The sequence below is a fragment of the Vipera berus genome (genome assembly GCF_964194415.1).
Source record: "Vipera berus genome assembly, chromosome: 5".
In the NCBI taxonomy this organism is placed as follows: domain Eukaryota; kingdom Metazoa; phylum Chordata; class Lepidosauria; order Squamata; family Viperidae; genus Vipera; species Vipera berus.
In genome coordinates, this window is record NC_138207.1 from 47882683 (window position 1) to 47908631 (window position 25949).

The 25949-nt window shown below is 40.1% G+C and overlaps 1 protein-coding gene across 1 annotated transcript; it reads right to left on the reverse strand.

Moving 5' to 3' along the window:
• Nucleotides 1-634: 634 nt before the first annotated feature.
• Nucleotides 635-25949, reverse strand: TLX1 (T cell leukemia homeobox 1; the record flags this gene model as incomplete). Its single annotated transcript, XM_081329919.1, has 3 exons — nt 635-857; nt 20439-20640; nt 25466-25949. The coding sequence occupies 3 exons, from the start codon at nt 25947-25949 to the stop codon at nt 635-637; spliced, it is 909 nt and encodes a 302-aa protein (XP_081186045.1).

Consider the following 25949-nt stretch of genomic DNA (forward strand, 5'->3'; position numbering starts at 1 on the left):
AAGGAGTGAGATTTTATTTATTTGTAAAATCTAAATGTCTTTTAAGAAAAGGGCTCCAGCTGGAGATGCAGGAGTTGTTAAAAAAAAAGTTCTTATTCTTCATTCAGAACCGCAATTTGTGTTTTTTCTTGAAATGATCAGCCTGAAATACTTACATGAAGTGGTGGGAAATATGTGAACAACCAGTCCTCTGTGTGGATGCCGCTTCCGGAAGTCCGTTCTGGGCCTGGGAAGCAAAAAAATTAGCTACCAGTTCTACCGAACTGGTGTGAACCGGCCGAATCCCACCACTGCTTACATGGGAGAACAATTCCTGTGTTACCAGCAGATAAAATGATATAGCAGTTGTTTCTTGAAAGTGGCTCAAAGGAAGAACCTTGGGTTGTTTTCTCTCTTTTTAAGAAGGTGGTGATAGTGATGGTGATGACGGTGAAGAAAGAAGGAAAGCGTTGCCTTTTATTAGAACTCCACTAGACCAGCAATGTATGACCTCTGGGAGCCTTGGCTTGCAAGGGGACACTGTCTGGTTGCTGCCACTGGCTCATTCACAGGTAACCGTGTCTTCTACGGGTGATGCTGAATAAGGCCAGCCACTCTGTAATACAAGAGTCCATGCATAGGCAAAGTTAAGATTTCACTCACAGGAAGAGGCCACAGATGTAACGCTGGTGATCTTGGAAGAGTCATCTGACCATGGCTGAAGGTTCTGGAGGGCAAACAGGGAGGAATTGTGAACACAGATTGGGTCTGCTTGGATGGGCTGATTGATGGTTTTCTGGAAGGCCTCTTGCTGGAGCTGCATGAGGATGCGATTGGCTTGCTGCCGCTCTGCTTCCCGTTCTTCTGCAGTTTGCCGCCTGAGAGAAATGCACAGAGTATGTCATGTTTCAGCAGGAAAACAGATCCTAGCTGAAAGCAGAATGCCCTTTGTAAAAGTCGACTCCCATTCCATTTCATCACATCTTCCCATCTTTTGGAACATTCTTATGCTCAAGGATTTTTTCTTCCATAATAGCCAAAATGAAAAGTCACATTTCAGGCAATCTGCTGCCCAGTTATATTAAACATATAACTGTGCATAGAGAATACACGGAATAATCAAAGGGAAAACCTCTTAAAAGACCTAGCCCTTTTTTGAAACCATATAAATCAATGACCAATTTAGTGGCAGCCAATGTTAACTATGGGTTGTCTGAAGCAGCACATTCTGTTTCACCTGCATCTATCCATTAACTATTAATGTCATTGGCTGAATGCTAGATTTTAGGATTATGAGTGATCAGCTGTATATGTTTGTGTGGTTGTGTGCATCTGACTACTCTGTCCTTACACATTCATATGAGGGGAAAATGTAAAAAAAAAAACAAGCTACAGATTCTAAACATTGCTCCATCTACTGAATGTTTTGCTTCATATTTATAAAAAGAATGCCTCTTGTTTTAAAACTGCACCACCATTTCACAGAACAAGCATTTCAAATCTTCCTTCCTTTGAAAATTCATACACTAATCTAGTCCACATCCACCACTCGTAGCAACTCATATGCAGAAAAAACAGATTGGTGCAGTAGATAAAAGACAAACATGCTGGGTACCAACCTGGCTTCCTGTGGTTGGAAGTTTCAAAATCTAGCTATTGTTAAAATAAAATCCTGTTTTGTTTCCTTTGCTATAGTTTAACACAAATCTGAGAGACAGACAAAGGCTGGTATAGAAGAATGCAAACCTTAAGGTACACTAAACCCTTACATCGTTAAGAATACTTTGAATTTTGCATAAAAAGAAACTGCTAAATAGAATTAATTTATTTTCAAATTTTTAAATGGATATTCTTCTTTACCATACAGTTCAAAACCAAAAAACTCTTTTAGTAGCAGGAGTGGAAAATGAGCAATAACAATAAATTGTGAATGTGTAGCATAGCTCACATTTTCTCTCATGGCACTTCAGGTTATAAACAGGCAACCAACTCTAGCATCTTGTTTTCTCTTTCTTAAAAACTTTCAGCACTGAAGCCCAAGTTTCATTAAGTTAGAAAAATAAGAAGAAATATGCCTTCTGAATGAAGATTCATGCCAGCAAGTCACTTTTGTATGATCCAGTTGGATATGACATGAAACATCCTTAAAACAAATAAAAGGAGTTTCAAATTACACATCAAAAATCAGCCCGGTATATTAGAGGGAAGTTGGTAGTGGTTTGGTCAAGAAAGAAACTGTGTTTAATGAAGGCTTGCTTTTTCCTAAGTAGCCATGGAACTATAACTGTTGTTACTACTAGAAGTTCAGTTCAGTCTATCAAATATTCCCCATAAATGTAGTTTTGTATAGAAAAAAATGCCCAATCTTTCCCAACAATTACATATTCCCTACATATTCACAAATATAATAATACTTTATTGATCGGACAATCATCAGAAATTATCATCATTTCTAACAATTTGGCTGTAACAAATTACTTTGTTTCCAAGGGAGATTTTCTACATGGAAAGCTCGTGGATTCTCATATGAACCTGGGAATAAGTAGAAAAAGCAAGCATAACCATGTATAAAAGAATATGAAACATTTGCCAACAATGTGTGTTCACCACCATTCTATTTATATAATATATTGGTGAATCAAAAATTCCAAAATTCTGGTCCCGTGCATAAATTTCAATGGAATTTATTTTCAGCGCATATATTGAGACCCGCATTACAAACTGATGCAGGCTTACATAGAAATAGGTTCCACAGAACTAAATGAGACTTCAGACTTAAGCTGTATGCACAAGACGACCCTTACCAAATAAGGACAAAGGTTCACTGGTCCAGCATACTGTGGCTGATCAGATTTATCTGGCAAGTTTGGATACAGAACATGATGGCAATTACCCTCCTAAACTTTGCTATTTAAAAACAGTATGTACTGTACATGCTGCCTTGAATTCTGAAAATGCTATCTACCTATGAACACTAATAGCCACTAATAGACTTATCCACAATTGTATCGATCTCCAGTGAAAAACTTCCTCATTGGTGGCCACCATTATATTTGGTGGTAGCAAATAAATATATAAAAAATAAGTGCTTTGGAATATTTTTTTAATGTTTCATTCATTGGCTTCTGATACAGGTAGTCCTCAACTTACGACCACAATTGAGCCCAAAATGTATGTTGTTAAGTGAGAAATTTGTTAAGTGAGTTTTGCCCCATTTTAAGACTTTTCTTTCCACATTTATTTATTTATTTTTGGGACTTATATGCTGCCCTATCTCCCGAAGGACTCAGGGCGGCTAACAATAATAAAAAATACAATAATACAAAAGTTAAAAAAGGATTAAACTAACAGCCCCAATAATAAGATTAAAAACATTTTAAAAATCCCTGTCGTCAGTCCAGGTCAGCCTGATGGAAAAGGAATGTTTTAAGGCTGTGGCGAAAGGACCGGAGATCCGGGGCCATCCGGAGCTCAAAGGGAAGTTGGTTCCACAGGGCTGGCGCTTCCACAGAGAAGGCCCTCCTTCACATTTGTTAAGTGAATCACTGCAGTTATAAAATTAGTAACACGGTTAAGTGAATCTGGTTTCCCCCCATTGACTTTGCTTATTAGATGGTCGGAAAAGGGGATCACATGACCCTGGGACACTGCAACCATCATAAATGTGACTCAGTTGTCAAGCATCTGAATGTAAATCACACGACCATAAGGATGCTGCAATAGTCATGTGTGAAAAATGGTCATAAGTTACTTTTTTCAATACCACTGTAACTTCAAACGGTCACTAAACAAACTGTTGTAAGTTGAGGACTACATGTATCAATAAGTTCTATGGCACAGATGTCAAACTCAATTGCGTCAGGTGACGTATCATGATATATTGCGATGTTTTTTTGCCTTTGCGGAGCTGGGGTAGACATAGCCTGTGTGTCACGCATCCGGCCCAAGGGCCACCAGTTTGACACCCCTGTTCTATGGTATTACAGAGATCCAGTATCTATACTGAGGATAGTATAACTTACTAATAAGAATATTTCTATCACAGGCATATTCAGTGAATACAATTTGGGATTTCTTTAAATAATGAAAAATGCAAACTTTTGGCAGTATATGGATATCATGATGTGTAATAACCACCTGATATAAATTTTATGAAGTATCTCATAATCATCAAACTATGATTATCAACAACCTACATCAGTCATCGAAGGAGAAGAAAAATAGATTTGCAATAATATAACTTTGGAAGGCAGAAGTACTGGAAGGTGACATCGTGTATAAAACAATTCTTTGAAGCAGTCAAGCTTTATTAGAATCTTGTTATTTTTGAATGCAAACAAGGTTGACTTAGAGTAGGGATAGGCAACCTTGGCTCTTTTATGACTCGTGGACTTCAACTCCCAGAATTCCTAAGCCAGCATGACTGGCTCAGGAATTCTGGAAGTTGAAGTCCACGAGTCATAAAAGAGCCAAGGTTGCCTACCTCTAACCTTAGAGTAATAGTGATGATCATGAAGACAGTTAAAACCATGTTTCAAAGGATTTATGCTAGAGTTGTGAAGAACTAAATGAAGGCTGCACTATTATTGTCAAATGAAACATCTTCAATGAGTCCTTAGCCAAACCAGTTTACTTCTGCCAACAGATTCCCAAGTATTATAATAAGGATAATAAGCTAAGTGGTCCCAGTGCTCCAGATGGGTTGAACTACACACCCCATTTTTATTCACTGTATGACCATTGGCTGTGGGTGAGAATACATGTGGTGGGAACCAGACCAAAAGAATATCATACCAATACAAGAGAATATTTGTAGCTAGGGATTGAACTGTGGGGTTCTGAGTGCTCTCTGAGCTTGGTTGTTGACATTTCATTACCCAAGTAGGTAACATCATGAAAGTCTGCAACAAAACACAATCAAGCTCAGAGGGCACAAAAGAACCCACAGAGTCCATTATGAACTAATGTGGGTGGCACTCAATTCACAAGAACATATAGAAACTCATGCCACTGTATGGCGCCCAAAGAGATATATAACACTTTTAATCTATTTTGCTCCAAATAACTTCCCTTAATTCTAATTTATTTAAGAACTAGGGAAATAATCAAAAGGAGCAAAGAAGTCTGTAAGAAGATGGTAGGGGGGGGGAGGCAAGAGAAAAGAAAAGAAGGGACCAAGAAAAAAAACCTGAGAGAGGCAGAAAAATAAATGGGTTTACAAGAAAATGGTCAGAATAGGAAGAAATATGAAAGGTGTTAGCAGTTCTCTTTCCAGCTCTGTAACTTAATATTATGGTCTGGCATGTGCCAGATCCTGCTTTTCTACCAGAAGAATTTCAGACAAGTAAGAAATTATTTGTGTTCATCTCTCTCACTTCTTTCTTTCACAATCATTTCTGATTCATAAAGGATAGATTCTGGATTTTAGAAATTATTTAAGTAGCAATCTTCAAACAGGAAAGGGAAGACTTCAGACTTGTTGGAGCTACTGTCATCAGATGTATCAAGTATTCTGCTTTGACAAGCTTACAATAAAACTGTAGTATCTTAAAATAAATCCTACAGTACTCTTAGCTGCCTTTTAAAAGCAGAAATCCAGAAAAAAATATTATAGATTACCTGTTTGTATTAATTATGTGCCATCAAATTGTTGTTGACTCTTAGTGACCATATAGTTCCTTAAAAATAAATACATTTGATGTATTATTTTAAAGCCTGAAAAGTTCACCAAATTTTATAAATTGTTAATGTTTCTATCTGAAATGCTTTTGAGATTTTGGACAAGAATGCCAAGTCACACAAAATTTCAGATGAGAATGTTAACATCAGGAAAGATTTGACTTTTTTCTTTGTTTCATACTATCATCTGTAGTTATCACCACAGTTATCAACACCCCCAGCCCCCAATTTCCATAAAACATTTTTGCTTTGACTTAGGCTTAGAAATTTGAGAAATGAAATAATACACAAAGAAGGGAATCAGCATGGCTACTTCTCCCAACATGCTGAGCTAGGCCAGAAACCAGTAATCCAGGGTTTATATAATGTATCAAAGCTAAAGCCAACAAGCTACCTCATAAGACCATTCTTAGAAAAGCATTCTATTGTCCAAATTTCTGGTGAAATTCCCCCAAATGTTAATGTTTCCAAGAATCTAGCCTTTAAAAAAAAGTCATTCTGATTGGAATTAGGAGAAGACTGATTTACTGTCCATCAAGCTATTAATTTCCTCTTTTCTTTTACTTGATAATAAACTGTTTTGAAAAGCATTTTATAATGAAATTCTAGGAGATTCTTTTTATTATCTTTATTGATACTGATCTCCTTTCATTGCTGCAGTTCACAAACCATCAGACTTTGGTAATAATATAAAACAATTTCTGCCTGGGATATTGGTTTAGTTTGATTCTATTGGATCTAGGATGATTATTGAAACTATTATCAAAAAGGAGAGTAGTGAAATGTGGTACATAATGCTGGTTTAACTTCTTAAAGCACGAGGAAATTATAAATCTAAAAACCTCAATACTTTTCAAGAAGAGTGGAGATGGGAGAAACAAACAGTATTTACTATGTCTTACAGGTAGTCCTCAACTTACAGCAATTCATTTAATGACCATTCGAAGTTACAATGGCACTTTAAAAAGTGACTTGTGACCAGTGTTCACACTTATCACCACTGTAGCATCCTCATGGTCATGTGATTAAAATTTGGCACATGGCAACTGGCTCGTATTTATAACAGTTGTACTGTCCTGAGGTAATATGATCAACCTCTGTAACTTTCCCAGCTGGCTTCCAACAAGCAAAATCATGAATAGGGGAAGCCAGATCTGCTTAACGACTACATGATTCACTTAACATCTGAGGTGATCCACTTACCAAAAAGGACATAAAATGGGGTGCAACTCACTTGAAAACTTCCTTGCTTAGCAATGGAAATTTTGGGCTTAATTATGGTTGTAAGTCAAGGACCACCTATATTTGAGAAGTTTACTTCTATCTTTCTGAGAATGACTTATGTTTAGATATAAACTGTGCTCCATTTTGCGCAAAAAAAGCCCTATTAAATATCACTGTATCTTACTGGAGATTTCACCTAAGAGGAAATACAAAAAAATATGCAAGGCCTGGACACAAACAGCTTTAGTATGGTACAGCATTTAAATCAATCTGATTTCAAGGCAGTTATGTAACCTGATCTTATGAATTCATTGTGACCTCAAATACTTAACTTTTGCTAGGTCATGACCAACATTTCTGTATTAATGGTGGAACCATCAATTGCCTATTAAAAATATTTCAGATCTCAGTGGCAGATTTGAAATTGCAACTGAGTTAATGGTACCTAATCTCTCCAAGGCACTGCAGCAGCCAAAACGTGAGAGGAAGAATATACCTACCTCCATGGCTAAGGAAGTACTAGCACTAAAAAAGACCACATGCTCAAATAAATGTGCAACAGCTTGGGAATAGATGAGCAATTAGATGCTAAAGATGTGGAATTTTACACACACACACACACACACACACACACACACACACACGTAACTGTAAAAGACTCCTTAGAGTTGATAAACACAAAACTGAAGACATGTGTATTGTGAAAGACTGTACCCTAGGACATAATGTAGGGGTTTTTTTTAGTTTTGATTTCTCCTAGGTGCTGAATAGGCATAACTACAACCATGCTCTAAAAATACCCCATCTTAATGCAATAAAGTGAAAAAACTGCATTTTACACACACACACACACACACACACACACACACACATATGGATGCATTTATGCCTTTTTCATCCTATCTGGTACAGTTCTCAGCAGTTGCAATGACTGAGAAGGATGGGAGGATTGATCTAATATTTCCTGAAGGGGATGTTTAGAATAAATACTTTAAATGCTTGTTAATTTTTTAGATAAAGCAACATCTTTTAAATTTTTGTATATGTGTGTGTCTACAAATGCACTGTGTGAGGGTCTGTGTGTGTACCGGGGGAAGGATTCTAAAGCCATATTCTGCTCATCCTCTAACAAAAAAAAAGTGCATGAATAAAATACCATTTTCTTTCCACTCCTGATGCATATTTAATATTGTTTTGACTCAGAGAAATGTAACCCAGCCTCTTCTGTGGCTGTTTAGCTGTGTTTGTAATTAGTGAAAACAGATTATTAATTTCAGTATGGAATATTTTTCTCAGTCAGCCAAGTTGTTCACTTGGCAGAGAAAAGCAGTAATTCGTTAAAGAACAAAAAACAAAGCCCAGGCTTGTGGGGTGGTCGGAGGGCAGGGGAATAAAGTTAGCACCGTGTCCCACCTCAATTTGTTTCAAGACTGCAACCGAAAACAGCTTAGTTACAGCTCTTCAGCCAGACCTCCATTGCCTTAATTGCAAATATGCAAATTCAAGTTAAGCTTTCCTTGCACTGTGAAGAAATGTCTCATGGGAGAAGTTCCATCCAGACTGCACTGGAACCTTGGAAACATTGTCATAAAAAGAAATATTTGCTTCTGAGTAGTATCCACCATATATTAATTACAAAAGGAATGAAATCCTGTGCACACCTACTCTGAAGTAAACCCTGGTGCATTAGAATACAGGTAGTCCTTGCTTGGTGTCACAAGTGGGACTAGGAACTCTGTGGCTAAGCACTGTGGCTTCTAAGTCAAAAATCTTATGACTTCAGAAAGAAATAACAAAAACTTAATACATTCTATGACAGGACAGAGTGTAACATAAGGTAATACTAATAGTAGTGTTGTAGCTAGGGAAGTTGAATCATGTCCACTTTTGTTTTTAAATGTACATTTAATAAAATTTTCTAAAAAAAAAAAGAGACAGGACTTCCGGGTGGCAAGGCTCCGTTGATGGCGGTCATTTCTGACCGTCAGCCCTGTTGTTCTGTTCAAATCGCGAAAGCAGCGACAATCAGCTGCTTTGCGGTTTGGGAACCCGCCTCCTTGGGAAAAGAGGGGAGGGTGAGTATTCAGGTAGAGGTCGAGCTCCCCTAGACCCCCTGATTTATTGATCTGGGGGTTGAAGGGTGAGAGCTCTCTCGAAGCCTGAATTAACTCCGGACTCGGGGACTCCTCTGTTCTGTACCAGCCTGCTACTGGCCCTGCAGAAAAGGCAGGGACAACCCCTTTACAAATGGCAAGAGGCTGGAATTAAGCCTGCCAAATTTATTAACATAAAACAGAGCAAAACAAGACACCAACCATGAAACAGGAGCTATGAAACAGGAACTATTCAAGCGGTTGCCTTCAGCAAACCAGCCCTCCCACGCATTCCCCTTTTATACAGTTCAGGGCGTGGCTTCTCTCTGCCTCCTTCCGAGGTGCCCCATTGCCTTCCTCTGTTTACTCCTGATTGACTGCCTCCTGCGTCGGGCGTCCTTGAACAGGGCCAGCTGTGGGTCATCTTCATTCACGCTGTCAGGCTCACACAGCTGGGTCTCCATCGTGACCAGGTGGGAGGGGCCTGGCTGAGGGCTCTCATCAGCAAGCTCTCCAACCCCCTCAGCAAGCTCTTCAACACCCCCCTCCTCCTCTGAGTCATCCGACCCAACTGCCGAACCCACAGGCTGACCCTGAATCACAACATCCTCTGTTTCAAGGCTTTGAAACAGAGCAGGACACTGCAACCATCCCTGTACTCAATTTTATATTTTGGATTACTTGGACGCAGGCAGAGCTGAACAGAACTTTGAAACAGCAAGTATATGATCTTTAACTCTGGTATACTGTAACTTAAAAGAAAGGGAGGAAGATGGCGCCGATGAATTTTTAGAGAAAGCGGAAAGATCTAAGGAATAACAAAAGTAAAATAAAAGATTAAGGAGGAAGACGCAAAGTGGATTTTTAAAGTTGTAAAAGACTTTGTTAAAATTTGGAGTTGCCTAAAAGTAATTTAAAAGACTTGGATATTTCACAGTTATGCTACAAAGTTGCAATTAGGGTGGAAAAGTGAAAGTGTGTAACGAAAATTAATTGGGTGTTAAAATGGCTTCCAAACCACCTAGAGTTCCTGTTTCTTAAAGTGTGGGGGCATCGCCTGTTCAACAAGCTGGAATTCAGTCTTTGGTGCCACCCCCGCAGCTGCTGCACCTGTATTGACTTTAAAAGATTTACAAGATGTTTTACAAGATGCTTTAAAACTTCAATCTGAACAAATATCTGAGCAAGTGGCAGAACGTATTGATGAGAAAAATAAGGAAATACGAAAGGATATTCTGTTGGCGTTTCAGGGGCTCTCAGGTTGTATTGAGAGTCTGGATGAACGTGTGGAAGAAGTGAATCAAAATAATTTGATGTTGGAGGCTAAAATGTGTGAAGCTGAGAATAAAATGGATAAAATTGATGATGCGGTGGTAATGATACAATACAGAGATATGGAGTTTGCCCTGAGGATAAGAGGTCTAAAAGAAAATCCACAGGAAAATCTGGAAGAGATGTTGGTGGATGCTCTGGCGCCTATTTTGGGATTTCAACCAGAAGATTTTATATTGGAGATAGATAAAATATTCCGTGTTAATTCTTGGATTGCTAGGCAAAGGAAATTGCCAAGAGATGTGGTTGTGCATTTTACAAAGAGAAAGATCAGAAATGCGATTATTCAAGCTTTTTATAATAGATTTAAAGTGGCTGATCAAGAGGTTTTGATTCTGAAAGAAATTCCCCCAAGAATTTTAAGAAAAAGGAAAGATTTTGGTTTTTTGGCAGATGAATTAAAAAGACAACAACTTCAGTTCAGATGGGAAATACCAACTGGGATAGTGGTGAATTATGCTGGTATAAGATATCGTCTTAATACAGTTCTGAAGGCACGAGATTTTTTTTCTAATGTATTGAAAGCAGGCTCACCGCCATCTCCAGAAGTTAAAAGAGGAAAGGAAGAAGGAGTGTGACAGTCACAATCAGAAGGCTTACAGAGAGGTGAAGAAATCACCTCGCTGATTCCAAAAGATTTACAGCAAACTTTGGAAATTGTTCACCCCTTGGTTCTATTAGAAGAATCAGAGACCCAAAGAGTGACACGGGCTGCATCTAGACGTAAGGAACAACAACAACAGCAACAGAAACAGTGTTCTACAATTACAAGTCAAGAATCTACTTCTAGTGAAGCAGTGGGAGGAGCTAGACCAAAGAGGCAGATGCTTGTGGATCTACAAGAAACGCTCCGAAAGCTTCAAGTCGCAAAAGATGGCGACAAAGTTTCTAACCTGGAATGTTAATAGTTTAAATTCACCACAAAAGAGAAAGAAAATATTTCAGTACTTGAAACAATTTTAAAATGATGTTATATGTTTGCAAGAGACGCATATTCGAGTATCTGATCAGAAATATTTGATGAATTCTAGATTGGGCATACAATTTATTGCATCTGCTCCAGAGAAGAAAAATGGTGTAGTTATTTATGTGAAGAAGGACTTAACAGCTAATTTAATTGAACTTTTATAAAATGTTTTATAGATGGCATTTAGATCCAAAAAAATTATCATGTATGTATCCAAATTATCAGCCTAAATGTTGGAGGTGTGGTTGTGATGATGCAACGTATTATCATGTATGGTGGACTTGTAAAAAAGTTAAAGTTTTTTGGTTTACAATTTGGTGGAATATGCAGAAGATATTTAAGAAAAAGATAAGGTTTTCTCCACAATTATTTTTGCTGGATATTATTAATGATTGTACTGTCATAGGAACAAAATTGATGTTGAATTTAATAACGGCAGCAAGACTTTTGGTAGCACAATATTGGAAGAAGGAGGATCTGCCTACTATAGAAGACTGGACTTTAAAAGTTTCGAACTTGGCAGAAATGGCAAAAATTTCAGCATATTTGAAAGAACATTCGCAACAAAGATACATTTCGGAATGGAGAAGATGGATTGATTATATTCAGAATAAATATGGGACTAAAAAGTTTCATTTAGCATATAAATGAGTATTATAATCATAAGCTGTATTATTAGTTATGTTTAAGGGGAGTTAAAGTGCGATAAGTTTTGAATTGTAATTATAGTTAGCATATTTTAGTTTAAGCTTGTTAGAGGTAATACCCTGTATTCAGCTCTGGGAAGTAGGGGTGGGAGGGGGTGGGAGGGGGAATTGGGTGGGGGTGGGGGGGAAGGGGTTTATGTTTAAAATGTATTGTAAAATGTATTCAATAAAAAAAAATTTCTAAAAAAAAATCTTATGACTTCACTTCCCATTCAGTTGTTAAGTGAGTCACCATAGTCTTTAAGCAAAACATCATGTAACTTATAATTTTACTTCCGCACTGTCCATTAACTCTGTTTGACACAAACTGATTGGGAAGCATGCAAATGGCAATCATGGGATCAGGGATGCTGTAATGGTCCTAAATGCATGCCAGCTGCAAAATGCCTGAATGATATAATGCAACTGTAGGATGCCAAAATAGTCACACGTGGATAGATCGATCACAAATCTGAGTTTTTTATACTGTTGTAACTTCAAATGGTTGCTAAACAAGGCAGTTGTAATGAGGACTACTTGTACTCGACTGATGAGACCCAGCTTCATGTCCTCACTGGACCAATAAGGTCACTGGGTAACTTGGGCCAGTCACTCTTTCTCAATCCAACCTGCCTAACTAAGTTATTTTTTTTAAGATAGTGTTGCACTTTGAACTCCTCTGATGTCCTCTTATTTCTGTTAGCCATGAGCCTTCCCAAGTTTTGCATTCTTAAAAGAGAGTTCACAAGTATCTGAAAAGCTTAAGGCATCCGTTTTATCCCTTAAAATCATCACAAAACCACAAACTGCAAAGAAAGGAACCAAACATTCTAGATCAGGGGTGTCAAACTGCCAGCCTGCGGGCCGGATGTGTCATAGCAAAACCGCACCCACCTCATTGCCAGCAATGGAAAAAAAGTCACATAGGTCACGACATGTCATGTGACGTTGCAAGTTTGACGTCCCTGTTGTAGATTACCTGACAGCCATAGAAGGCATTCTGGTGAGCTGTCTCTGGATCACATTTGTTGTATGCCTGATATCTTTACAAGATAAGCACCCTGTTTGAGAATTTTAAAAATATATATTTGCCCAAGTAAATATGGAGGCGGGATTATTTTTCCTAGCATTTGTTGCAACTAACTACAGTCTGCTTGTTTTGCACTGTATTCACCTAGTTCTCATAACAAAATCTATCAAAGAGTTTTTGTTTATTACCTAACTTGTTGCAGAACCTGACAGTGATAAGAGGAAGAGATTGGCTTCAGCTGCATTCCATGACTAAGATTAGGCTAGAAGTTGGGTTTCCTTGCTCCTAGCCCAGCACCTTAACCACGACAACACACTGACTGTCAAAGTAAATATGAAAAGGACTGCTCCCCTGAAATCTACACAGAAGTCAGTTGCTTGCTTGCTTGGTTATTTATTTACTTGGAAGACTCTGTTCTGGCCAACTGTGGATGGCTCACAATAATAATAAAAACCAAATATGGTAAAACCTGGTGCCTAGTCAACATCCAATACGTTGAACAGAACAATCTTCAGGCACTAACCTTACCTTTTCCAGTGCCTAGGGCAGGGGCAGGCAACCTCGGCTCTTTTATGACTCATGGACTTCAACTCCCAGAATTCCTGAATTCTGGGAGTTGACGTCCATGAGTCATAAAAGAGCCGAGGTTGCCTACCCCTGGCCTAGGGGAACAACCAATCCTTTACACTTTTCTGGAAAGATAAAAGGGTGAGGGATGCCAAATCTTAAGGGAAAAGTATTCCATTGGACAGGGGCTGCTATGGAAAAGGCATGCTTCCAAAGTCCCACTAGATGACACCATTTAAGGGAAGGGAGCTGGAGCATGCCCATCTTATCTAACCTGATGGGCCAGGCAGGTACCTCATAAAGAGGCAATTGCACAAATAACATGCTGTTGTGTAAGGCTGAGCCTCACTGGAAAGAAAGGGGGGTGGGAGTAGCTGCTCACGCAACAGCAGCATGATATGGGCAAACCGAGAGGTGTCCAATACTGCGCATGCAGGGTTAAAGATGTGCTATTCTACAGTTGTAAAGACCATACAATCCTATCTGAGAATAAAGTCTTTCAAGTTCAGTCTAGCAATTTCTGCCATAATAATTCTGTCTTTCATATAGAACAATCCACTGACAAAAGTGAATTTATAATCAGAGCTCAAGTAATGCATTCCTGCAGATTCCTATTCTTGGTCTCTGCAGAGCTACACTGATTATTTAAACCAACCATGTCCATGTCTCTTTCCTTGAAATAATTTTCCTGGCATTCTTTTCATTTATCTTGGCTGTGTACAATTTAGGCCAGGGGTAGGCAGAATTCCGGCAGGCTCAGGAATTCTGGGAGTTGAAGTCCATGAGTCATAAAAGAGCCAAGGTTGCCTACCCCTGATTTAGGTTTTGCCCTGGTGGCAATTGTGCAAAATAAGTTCTTTTTTCTGGCCAGCTTTCAGACAGGCTGAGTCTTTGGCTTATTGGATGATTCTGTATGGCAAGATACTAGTGGTGATTGACATTTAGCAAGGTCAAGAACAGTTCAGATTGGTGGCATCATAACACATAAAGCCAGGAAGCCTTCATAGGTAAAGGCTATTCCCTTTTTCATTTCAAAAGGAAACTTCCAAGACCTACCATTTACATCACTTTTCTCTAAACTAGGTGTTAGAAAATTCCCAGAATTCTCAGCAGTAAACATGCTATTTGGGGAATTCTGGGAACTGAAACTCACCTTTAAGGAAGGTATTAGATTCTTGGGCTGAGGAAAAAAAATGCCTCTGGGGCCTGAATATGTTGCCTATTTAAAGTATTATGAGAAGACACACTTCAACTCCTATCTCTAAAATTGAGATATAATATAGAGAATAAAACCCTTTGAGCCTACAAAACTCAATACCAATTCTGCTTACAATAATTAATTTAATTGTTTTATATCCAATTCTGCTTTTCCTCCATCAGCTTACACTCCGCCTATTTTCCCAACAACAGACCAGTGGAGACAGTTGGAATGATGGGCAATAAACGGCACGAAGTCATTCAGCGAGCTTTCACGCCTGGAGTCAGGCACAAGCCTGGGCCTCTTCTTACTTTAACACCTTTTTTGGCTCTTTTACAATATGCATTTCTCTGTATATATAATTTAAGCTAATTATCATGTTATACATGTTTATTTAGAAATAGGTGTTACTTATTCAATAGGGCTTACTCCCATGTACATTGGCATAGGACTACAGCCTTAATAGCCTTTTCAGGAGATATTTATAGTCTAAGACAGCTTATAGTGAAATTACACATGGACATATCAAATTAAAAGAAAAAATAGAAATGTATCCTTCATTCATGATTAAATGCCAATAACACAAATGCCCCGTTTGTAATGTTTTATTGCTCTTACAAAAACAAATAATGTACCCAGAGAGAGAAAGAAGATTCAAAATGTTCTATTAATAAGTCTTCTAACTAAATAGGGGCCAAGAAGTGTAACCCCAGATATCCTATGAGACACTGATTAATAGAAAAGTTTAACATGCTGTATTTCAGACAGAATTATAACATCTACCTGGGGCCATGAATTCTGCCAATGATCAATTATGGGCATAAATATACTTATAATGTCAACCACGAATCCTATCTAAATATTCTCAGCTTTAGACAAATCATTAACTCTCCTTTACACTTCACATTCTTTATTGTAGTATTGGCTGTATTGGCTGTATTACAGCACAAAGGCAGCAGTGCATAGGACATGGCTGAGCTGTGAAAGTTGAATGTCTTTATCCAAACTACCATTATGTAGAAGGACTTCCTCCCAACAGCAGGAAGCAATATTCTTGCACTGATTATTAGATAGTTAGCTAAGTAGCTGCCAGAAAAATACATGGAAGAGAAGGTACTTGTTCTAAAACAGACATGTCAAACACAAGGCCCGGGGGCCAGATCCGGCCCGCAAAGTGGTTTCATGCGGCCCGCAAAGCCATCCTGGAAACAGTGAGGGAACGGCCCCCACTGCCTTGGCACTGAGACCCTCCTCCTGCCAGAGACCCTCAGATCCGTCCCATTCCTGCCCAGGCCCTCATAGGCACCCTTGATGCAAACGATGTAGAGCTGGCCATGCCCACTCAGTAGGCCATACGCACTTTAGCCATGCCCACCCAGTAGGCCACACCCACCCAGGCCACACCCACCCGGCCCCCTGAGGGCAACCGCAATGCTGATGCGGCCCTCAATGAAATTGAGTTTGACACCCCTGTTCTAAAATGATGTACTGTTGATATATGATACCAGAAAAATATTCCAGGATATATTGGTTTGTGTGGAAAATGTGAAAAACATGAAGGGTCGTTTTATCATGCATAATGGACTTGTAAAAGAGTTAGAAAAATTTGGGTACTAATACATACAGTCATACAAAGAATTTTAAAGATTAATACACAGCTGAAACTTGTATTTTTTTGGTTGGGACTTGAAGAAACTCCTGGGAAATTGTTTTTTTTTTAGAATGGTTAACGGCAGAAAGGTTATTATATGTACAAAAACAGAAAGATTCTGAATGAACTTGCAAAAATGCAAAACCGACTTGTTTGATTAGGAAGAAGACAAATACATTACAGACTGGAAACTTTATGGACTTTCTGCTGAAAATGGAAAAAATAAACAGATGATTTATGGATTTGATAATTAGAAAGAGAAAAATATACGAAGAAGGAAATTATTATATAACTGTAAAGGGGGAGGATAGATGAAAAATGTCTAACCGCTATAAAGAAAATTGGAAGCCAAACTTTGATGTTTTTTTTCTTTTCTTTCCTCTATTTATGTCTTGTATTCACTTGCTCTGCTTTCTTTATTTTTTTTCTTTTCATTTATAATGTGTCTTGATTTTTATTAGTGTATAAAATCTCTTAATAAAAATAAAAAAGAAGGTATTGTTTCAATTTGGAATGCATTTGCAAATAGAGTAAAATGCACTATGTGTGTTTGTTTTCAGTCTGGTTGGTTGTAGCTTTTTTTAAAAAAAGATTCAATTTGTTAATATTTGTATCCCTAGATAACTGATATCCATTTGCGTTGACGATTACAAGCCTAGCCTTAATATGCTAGTGCATGGGTCTTCAAACTCGGCCCTTTTATGACTCATGGACTTCAACTCCCAGAATTTCTCAGCCAGGCATGCTGGCTGAGGAATTCTGGGAGTTGAAGTCCATGAGTCATAAAAGGGCCGAGTTTGAAGACCCCTGTGCTAGTGTATAATTACTAGCATTACAGACATAATAATGGCTTCCTACAGGTAGTCCGCTACATACAACCACAATTGAGCCCAAAATTTATGTTGCTAAGTGAGAAATTTGTTAAGTGAGTTTTGTCCCATTTTACGACTTTTCTTTCCACATTAAGTGAATCACTCCAGTTATTAAATTAGTAACAAGGTTGCTAAGTGAATCTAGTTTCTCCATTGACTTTGCTTGTCAGAAGGTTGCAAAAGGTGATCACATGACCCTGGGACACTGCAACCATCATAAAGTCAGTGAGTCAGTTGTTAAGCATCCGAATGTAAGTCACATGACCATGGGGATGCTGGTCATAAGTGTGAAAAGTGGTCATAAGTTACTTTTTTCAGTGCTGTTGTGAACGGTCACTAAGCAAACTTGTAAGTTGAGGACTACCTGTATTCAGGATATTAGCATTTTATTCTTTTTATTGAACTTCAATATCACTAACTCCTTTCAATCCATATCTCTATTCTGAGAAAATACTTCATATTTGTTGACTTTTTGTTCAAAGGTGAAACTGTTTATTTTCCATCCTAATGCCTATGCAGATGTAAGAACCAAAATTGTCAGGACTGTAAAAAGTCAGAATTAAGTAATATACTGTATGTCTGTTATAGCATATAACTTTCCTGTGAAATGATTATCCCCTTCTTATGCTGAGAAAAGATCAAGTATACTGCCTATGTTGCCTCCTTAAGTCCAGATAAAGACAAACTATCTACCGTAGCTTGTTTGCCTCCCAGAACTGTAGTCATTCTCAAGCAGGATATTAATATCTGGCTTCATGGTCGGTGTCTGGAAGACTTTTTATAATAAAACCGCTAGGAACTTTATACATTTCAAGGGTATATATTTATGATGGCATACATGGACAATCTAGTTGATCAGATTACATTAAAAAGTATTGAAACTGGAACATAAGATTGTAAGTTATTCTTTCAAAGGACTCTGTTCAGTCCTACCTAGTTCATCTATCCAAGAAGCTGCTTTAATAAAGGTTAACTCCTAGGCACCTCTAGCTGCCATGAAAATTCTCTCTCTTCTGCTGCCCACATACTTTATATCAGTCCTAGCAAAAGAAAGAAAGCTCACCTCACTAGTTCTAGATCAGTCCTAAAAATGAAATTTTGCTCTCAATACCTATAGGCTGCTCAGTACAAACCCTCTCCTATTACCGGTACTTAAATCCAGGAACAATATTTCAAGCAAGGATAACACAGGCCTACACAACTTAAAGATCAGACATAGAACAAAGAACAAAAAATGTAAGAGCAGCTTATCCGATATTTTAAAGACAACATTGCTAGAAATAGAGAACATTTATGGGTTAAGCCACTTCTAGCCATCTTCCTCCAATCTGTTGCAGAGTCATAGGATAGCAAAGGAAATGGCTTGGGATTCTCCTGTGGGTGATGGCAGCCCCACCTCTATTCTGCTCAGTTCTGGCCCATGAAGATGAAGGAAGAGTCTCCGAGAATGAGACATGGTATATATAGTATGGCCTCTGAAATTCCTTGCTTGTTTCCAGAGACCGAAGACCGGATGCATCAGACCTCACCATCCTTCGTTTGTTTCTCTTGCAGCTCTAACAACGGAAACTGTCCTTCCACAACAAACCTGGCTGTCTTGGTTTTGAATGGCAACTCACAGGAACCAGTCTCTCCCTCCCATTTCCAGTCCATCAGCCAATAAACCAAGACACAGCTATAACCAATCAGTTTTCAAATCGTCTGTTCCAAGCTTTAAATAGATCAGGAGGATTACTGGCTTCCAAAGCAAAACAAATGGGAGACAGCAGCTAATATATGATGACTGAAATAATTTCCATCAAAGTCACATGATGGACAGGAAGGCTTGTCCTGTACATGTATCTCAGTGGTTAAAGAAGATGGACTCCGTTCCCAACTGTGTTGTCTAGGAATTATGGGCATTTATATCTAACCCTGGGCATGTAATAATAATAATAATAGTAGTAGTAGTAGTAGTAGTAGTAGTAGTAAAGTTGGAAGGGACCTTGGAGGTCATCTAGTCCAACCCCCTACTCAGGCAGGAAACCCTATACCATTTCAGACAAATGGCTGTCCAGTCTCTTACAAGATTTCCAGTGTTGGAGCATTCACAGCTTCTGGAGACAGGTTGTTCCACTGGTTAATTGTTCTAACTGTCAGGAAGTTTCTCCTTAGTTCTAGGTTGCTTCTCTCCTTGACTAGTTTCCATCCATTGCTTCTTGTCCTGCCTTCGGGTGCTTTGGAGAATAGCTTGACTCCCTCTTCTTTGTGGCAGCCCCTGAGATATTGGAACACTGCTATCATGTCACCCCTCACCCTTCTCTTCATTAAACTAGACATACCCAATTCCAGCAGCCGTTCCTTATATGTTTTGGCCTCAGGTCCCCTGGCGTAAATAAGACACAGAGATTCCTAATTTAAACATTAGAACAATCTTGACCAATCAGAGATCTTGAGGCAAAGAGGCTTCTTTATCCAGAAATAAGAATGTGCTAGCTTGAGGTAGACAACATACATTAATTGGAGGAGAAGCAGGTGAGGCAGGTATATGTAGTAAAAATGTCTATGTATTACATATAAAGGGGCACATTCAAAAAGAAATTATGAATACTCAGTGATATATATGAAAATAAATAGATATTAGATATCAGATTGGGTGGTAGGATCAGATAAATAGTCAAAATACAAAAAATCTGAATTCTGACACAACTCTCAATCCCTTTGACATTAAAACTGTACGCCATTCATCATTTTTCCTTCAGATATACCAAAATTGCAAGACACATATTTACCACAAACTTCACTACTCCATTGCTAAGCACTTGGAGGGACCATACTGGTGAAGGCTTCCTACAAAGAACTTTTAAACAGGAACCACACAAGCTCTTTGATTCCTGAATGACTCCCAGTGGGAGCAACCTCTTCCAAGAATGACTGGATCTCTGCCCAGCAAATCCTTGGGGCATGCTTCACATTTGGCAGACCAGGTCTAATCATGCTCACCCCAGGAACTCACCCCTGTTCCTGATCAACTCCCACTGAGAAGTTTCGGGGGGGGGGGGAAACCCTACTGGATGTTTCTAGAGAGTCTGGCCTTGATGGCCCAGGAGGTGACCCAGCCCAGTGGGTGAAAAACGTGTTCCAGCACAGCAGCAACAGCTCACTTGCTTGGTGTGCTTACCTCCATTTTGTTCTCCGGTTCTGGAACCAGGTCTTGACTTGGGCATCAGTCATTTTCAGAGCCTTGGCTAAAGCCGCCCTCTCAGCTGAGGCCAGGTACTTCTGTCGGTGGAAGCGTTTTTCCAGTTCACAGATCTGCAGACGGGTGAAAGAGGTGCGTGGTTTCTTCTTCTTGGGGGGCGTCCGGTTCTGATAGGGGTGACCTATACGGCGTGTTACAGTGAACGGTGAGAGGGCCACTGGAGGGGGAGACAGGGCGGGCAGGGAGGGGCAAAGAAGCAAGCGGTGACATGATCAGGAAGGACTGCACAGAGCAGCAGCAGAGGAGAGACAGAAAGACACACTCCAAGAGTCAAACAGAGAAATAGGAAGGCACAGAGAAGGCTTGGTCACAGGGCTCACAATCTCCTCCTTGCTTTTTCAAGAACAAATCTCTGTTTAGGAACCCTCCAATATTTCCCTATTCATGTGCTGCTGTGGAGGAGCTTTCCCATGTCCCCAGGTGGATCCCAATATGGAGGCACCAGACTCTCTGCAAGAAGCGAGCTCTCTGGCAGAGCAGTACATGAAGGGTATATATGAAGTGGGCAGGGGACTGGAATGGGGCGGGGAAAAATCCTTGTTTGGAGCACCAAATCTACCTTGCAAACTAGGAGCAGGGTGACTGAAACTGTGGACATTTATAGCCCTATCCCCTGAATGTTATCTGGGAGAAACTACGTAAAAAGAAAGCTTCAAACTGCTGCAGCCTGAATAAGAGCATTACTGAACCACTGTTATTTAAGACTTTGGAACAAAAGAGAGCTTGAAACCCTAACCCTATAAAAATCCAAATCTGGGATTCCAACTCACCCCACTTTTTGTTGTTTTGACAACCTTTTTAAAATTATGAATTTTCATATCCATGGGTAGTTATGTAACCATCAAAGTACATTTTGATTTTTCATTTTTGTGGGTTTTTTATTTTTTTGAAGATTGTTTTTACTGCAGTCCATAACCCTGGTTAAAGTTAGTGCTCTCAGAAAAATTGACAGGAGTTAATTCAAAATAAATCTAACTAAACAGGCAGTTCTTTCTGAAGTTTGAGCCATTCTCTCTCTAGATAAAAAGGTATGTATTATTTAGCCTGTAAATCACAATACACTTCATATGAACGAAAACTGCTTTTTAAATATTGGGATTATGTCTAAGTAAATACACATTAGATTGACTCCGATGTTAAAGATGAGCCCACTTTGTTCAGAATTAAGTGCTACTGAACTCAATGGAACTGTACATCACATAACTCGGCTTGCAATTACAGTGGGCACAATTATTTGTAAATGTGTGTGCAACTGGATGAATCTGTCCCTCTCTCATTAAAATCTGTTTTTGGTATTTGATTTATTCATAAATGTCCACGCAATTACCAACTGAAATAATGCTTATGGAAATATATATATTGCTATTTGTTTATAACCTTAAATGTATTTGCCTCCCAACCTCACTCACTTGAACTCATTCCCAAGAAATGTCAAGAGTAAATCACAAAGCTAAGGAAAATATTTTAACTCATAAAGCTAAGGAAAATGTTAATGAAGGAAGGAGGTAAAAGAACCAGCACAGGAATGCTTTCCAAGAATTATTCTAGGCATAATTGCTCTGTTACTTTGACATTCTTTGGAAATCCTTCATTTATGGCTTTAATTTTAAATCTAGGAAATGTGACCTGTTATAAATGTTGTACCATTGTTGGACTGAAACTATCAGGATAATTATAGTGTACACCACAATTGTAGTGTTTTGTTTTAGATCGCTTTACATGATTCTACACGAGGAAATTATTTTTACAGTATTAGGTCCTTTGGGCCTTAAATTTTCCCCTCTTTCAATTAAAGAAAGCTCCTTTTAAATTTCTCTAAGAATATGCTGCATGTTATATTTCATTTGTGACAGCTATAATTAACAAACCTATTTTCCAAAATCTTCCTAGCTTAAGTAGATGTTTACAGTTCTATCATGGACGCAAAAGTCACCAACAACAGCAACAAAAAGAAATCTGATTTAAGACTCTCTTGCAGACATTTTATTTTGGTCCGATGTATTTTGTCTAATGGTATCTACCTGTACCTTCTCTCTAAGGGGAAGCGTTAGCTGGAAAGAGGCTAACCAGAGAGGCATAGAAAAGTTTAGCTGGGAAGTGGGAGAAGAAATAGAAGGAAGGTGAGAATATTGTTTAAAATGGAATCACTGCAATCTATCTCCAGCTCTCCTGGATACCTGATTGTTTGCATCTCGTTTAGTGGCAGCGGATCTATTTAAGAATACAGCAAATAATCCCCAAACTGAAATTGGCGACTTTGGGTTAATTTACCGGCAACACCCGTTATCTCACCTGAGATGTCCCTTAGCTCGCCTGATCTGGGTACTTGTGCTTCCCGTAATGTTCAGCAGTCTCCCAAACCGAACAAGGAACGGAGGGGCATTCTATGAACCTTGTTCGGCGGTGCCGAGGCTGATTTTGCCACAAATAGCCCTAGCAGCTCCGCGCAGCCTTCGCTCTCCACGCCAATACGGCTCGCATTTTCCCAGCGTAGGCCCTCGACAGAAGGACGGCGGGAAAGTAAAAAAAAAAAAAAGGCCAAGGTTAGGCCTCTGTACCGAGAAGAAAATCTGTTCTTTCCGAAGAACGAATTGAGACTCGGGATAAAAATTCTCTTAAAAAAATATCTAAAGCCCGATGAGGACGGGCCGGAAGATGATTTGTTCCGAACTAAAACGAGCCAGCCTCTTTTGTAGCAGCCCCCTCGGCAGGGAGAAGAACCAGGAGAGGCCTTTTCGGGCGGCAAGGCCCTAGCCGCATCTGCGCCATTGAGAGTGGAAACGTCGAAAGACAAATTCTAGTCCGGCCTTGCTAATCGGCGGCGAAGGCGATGCAATCCAGCAGGTCTAGAGACACCCCCCCCCCCGCAATCTGGCGGCGGCCAGGCAAAAATAAATAAAGCGCCCGCCTGGGTCGTCTCGTCTTCGGGTTAAGCCGCTTCAAGACATTGCCCGCGATGCCGAAAAGCGCTGGTATCCCTTCTCCCCAGCTTCCGCTGCTGTTTACGATTTCTCTCCGCCATTCAAGTGAAAGCAACCAACTCCCATAGAAACTGAGGCGTGGCGGGCAATTCAAAACTCAGCGCAACCAGGATTACGGGCCTCTTTGCGCGGACCGGGGCGCGGATGCCTAGAAACTGAAGGGAAATTTTCCTCCTTCCTGGCCGCGTCTAGTCCGAAATTGGCTCCACTCGTTCAGTGGTAATGACTCCCGGTTGGATCTACAATTACAGGCCGGGAGTTGCTGCCATTGAACTCCGTGGAGATCCCTTCAGAGCAGAGCGTCAAAGGGCAAAATCGCGCCGCGACAGCCTCGATCATCTCATCCGTCTTGCTGGGGACATCGCAGCAACCATTACTCTAATCTGCATGCAATAATTTGTCGGCCCGGCTGGAAGCCAGGTAAAGGGCTAGCTCTGGGGAGGTCGTAGCCTGCTCCGAAGCGGCAGATAATGGGGCCTTTATTGATGAAGGTCGGAGCTCGCTGTTTAAATTAAAATTGAAATATAATTACCATTATTGTTTGTGGCATCCTGGTTGGAGGGGGGGGGATGAGCGTAAATCTGGGCGATTCGGAAAGCATTGGCTTGCTAAAATTTATCTTCCAATAGATCTGCCATTAAACGATGAATTGACATTTTTCTCTCTTCTCTCCCTCCCCTTTTTAAGGCACGTCGAATAATGTAGGTGCCAATTTATGGGTCACACATGCCCCATACTTCTAGGAAAAGATGAACCTGGCCGGTGGGGTGGGGTGGGGTGGGGGGAAGGGCATGAGTTTCTTGGACTCAACTATACATCATCTTGGGCCACTTTCCCCTTCAGCGCTACCAGTATATTTCTGTACTGTCTGAAAGATACATTTCTTTTAAATGTTTATTTTTATCCGTATTCCCACGCTCCATAATTTATAACAATAATTGTGAGGGATGCACACAAGTACGCAGAATAAACTTGATCAGGAAACATGTAGACAGAGGCATTATTTGTTCAATGTATGATTCATAAGTTTTGAAAATTCTAGTTATGGTACATTTTTAAAACCTAGTTATTTTTCAACTATATATTTATATACTACAAAAGTTGGTGAACTATATATATGAAATCGTTTGATAACTCTATGTATGTGTACGTAAATATATGTAAACATACATACACATAAAAATATACAGAGATAATGATGTTGTGGATGATAGTGGTGGCTATAGGGTTATTATAGTATTTATAGTATGGATTCTTGCTATATCTGTAATGTTCATAAGAGATGCGTTACCATAGGTGGACGTGTTTTACTAGCGGAATTGAGGTGGGCAAATATATATCTATTCTTGAACGAAGTATAGAAAATTGGAAAATAACCTACAATGCGGGGAACCTGGCTGAAATAAAATTTAATTTTAAAACGTTGAAAGAACCTGCTTAACCCAAGGTAAAATGGAATGTTTAAATGTTTCTAAAAGGTTGCATAAAGGCTAGGCAACGAGATTATTTGCTCGCCGTTTGAGCTTCTGAGAGAAGCGGTGAGAGTTTCAGAAGGTGGTACGGAATCTCTTCCGTGGAAGTTCTAATCAGTGTGAAAACTCGTACTAACTATGCTATAAAATATCGTTAATTTAATAAGGTGAATCAAGCCGCCGTGAAAATTATTAGGAAACGCTTGCTACTTGACGTGTGTAGCCTTCTGAATATCTGGCATCGCTGCACTTTCGGGCCATACCGCTAAGGCACATCCGTCAACGTTGTTTATAAATCAAACCAATCGATTCAATTAAAGCGGTTGCAAATCGAATCCGAGCACGCCCGGGATCCTCTCGCTGGAGGGCAGGAGAGGGAGGCTATACAGCGAACTGACTTGCGGAGGCGGGAGCAGGGAAGGCAGCGGGGGCAGCGCTGGAAGGCGCCGGCAACTCGCGCGGGACAGAAAGAGCCCCGGAGCGTCTAACTCACCCGTGAAGCGGTCCTTGGTGTAGCGCCTGTTGCTCTCCATCCAGGGGAAGGTCAGCCCCGTCAGGTTGTTCACGGTGGGCACGGCCGTGGGGAGTGGCTGGGGGACGCCGCCGGCCACGGGTCTGTGTGCCGGCACCCGGATCACGCCTCCGGCCGCGTTGAGGTTATTTCCATTCATGGCCCCGACCCCGACGTTGAGGTTGTAGGAGCCCGCCAGCGAAGCCATGCTGCAGGCGCCGCCGTTACCGTAGCCCCCGGCGGAGGAAGACCCTCCACCGCCGGGGGCCGAGCCGTAGTGGCCACTCATGGGGTTGTAGGCGCTGCTCACCACGCATCCTCCCAGGCCGTAGTCCGCTGCGTCCTGCAGCCGCGCGTTGGAGATCATGCAGCTGCCTTGGTCCGGGTTGTTCAGGATCTGGTCGATTCCAAAGCTAATGGGCTCGGCGTGGCTTGGGTGGAGGTGGTGCGCCCCTAAGTGATCCAT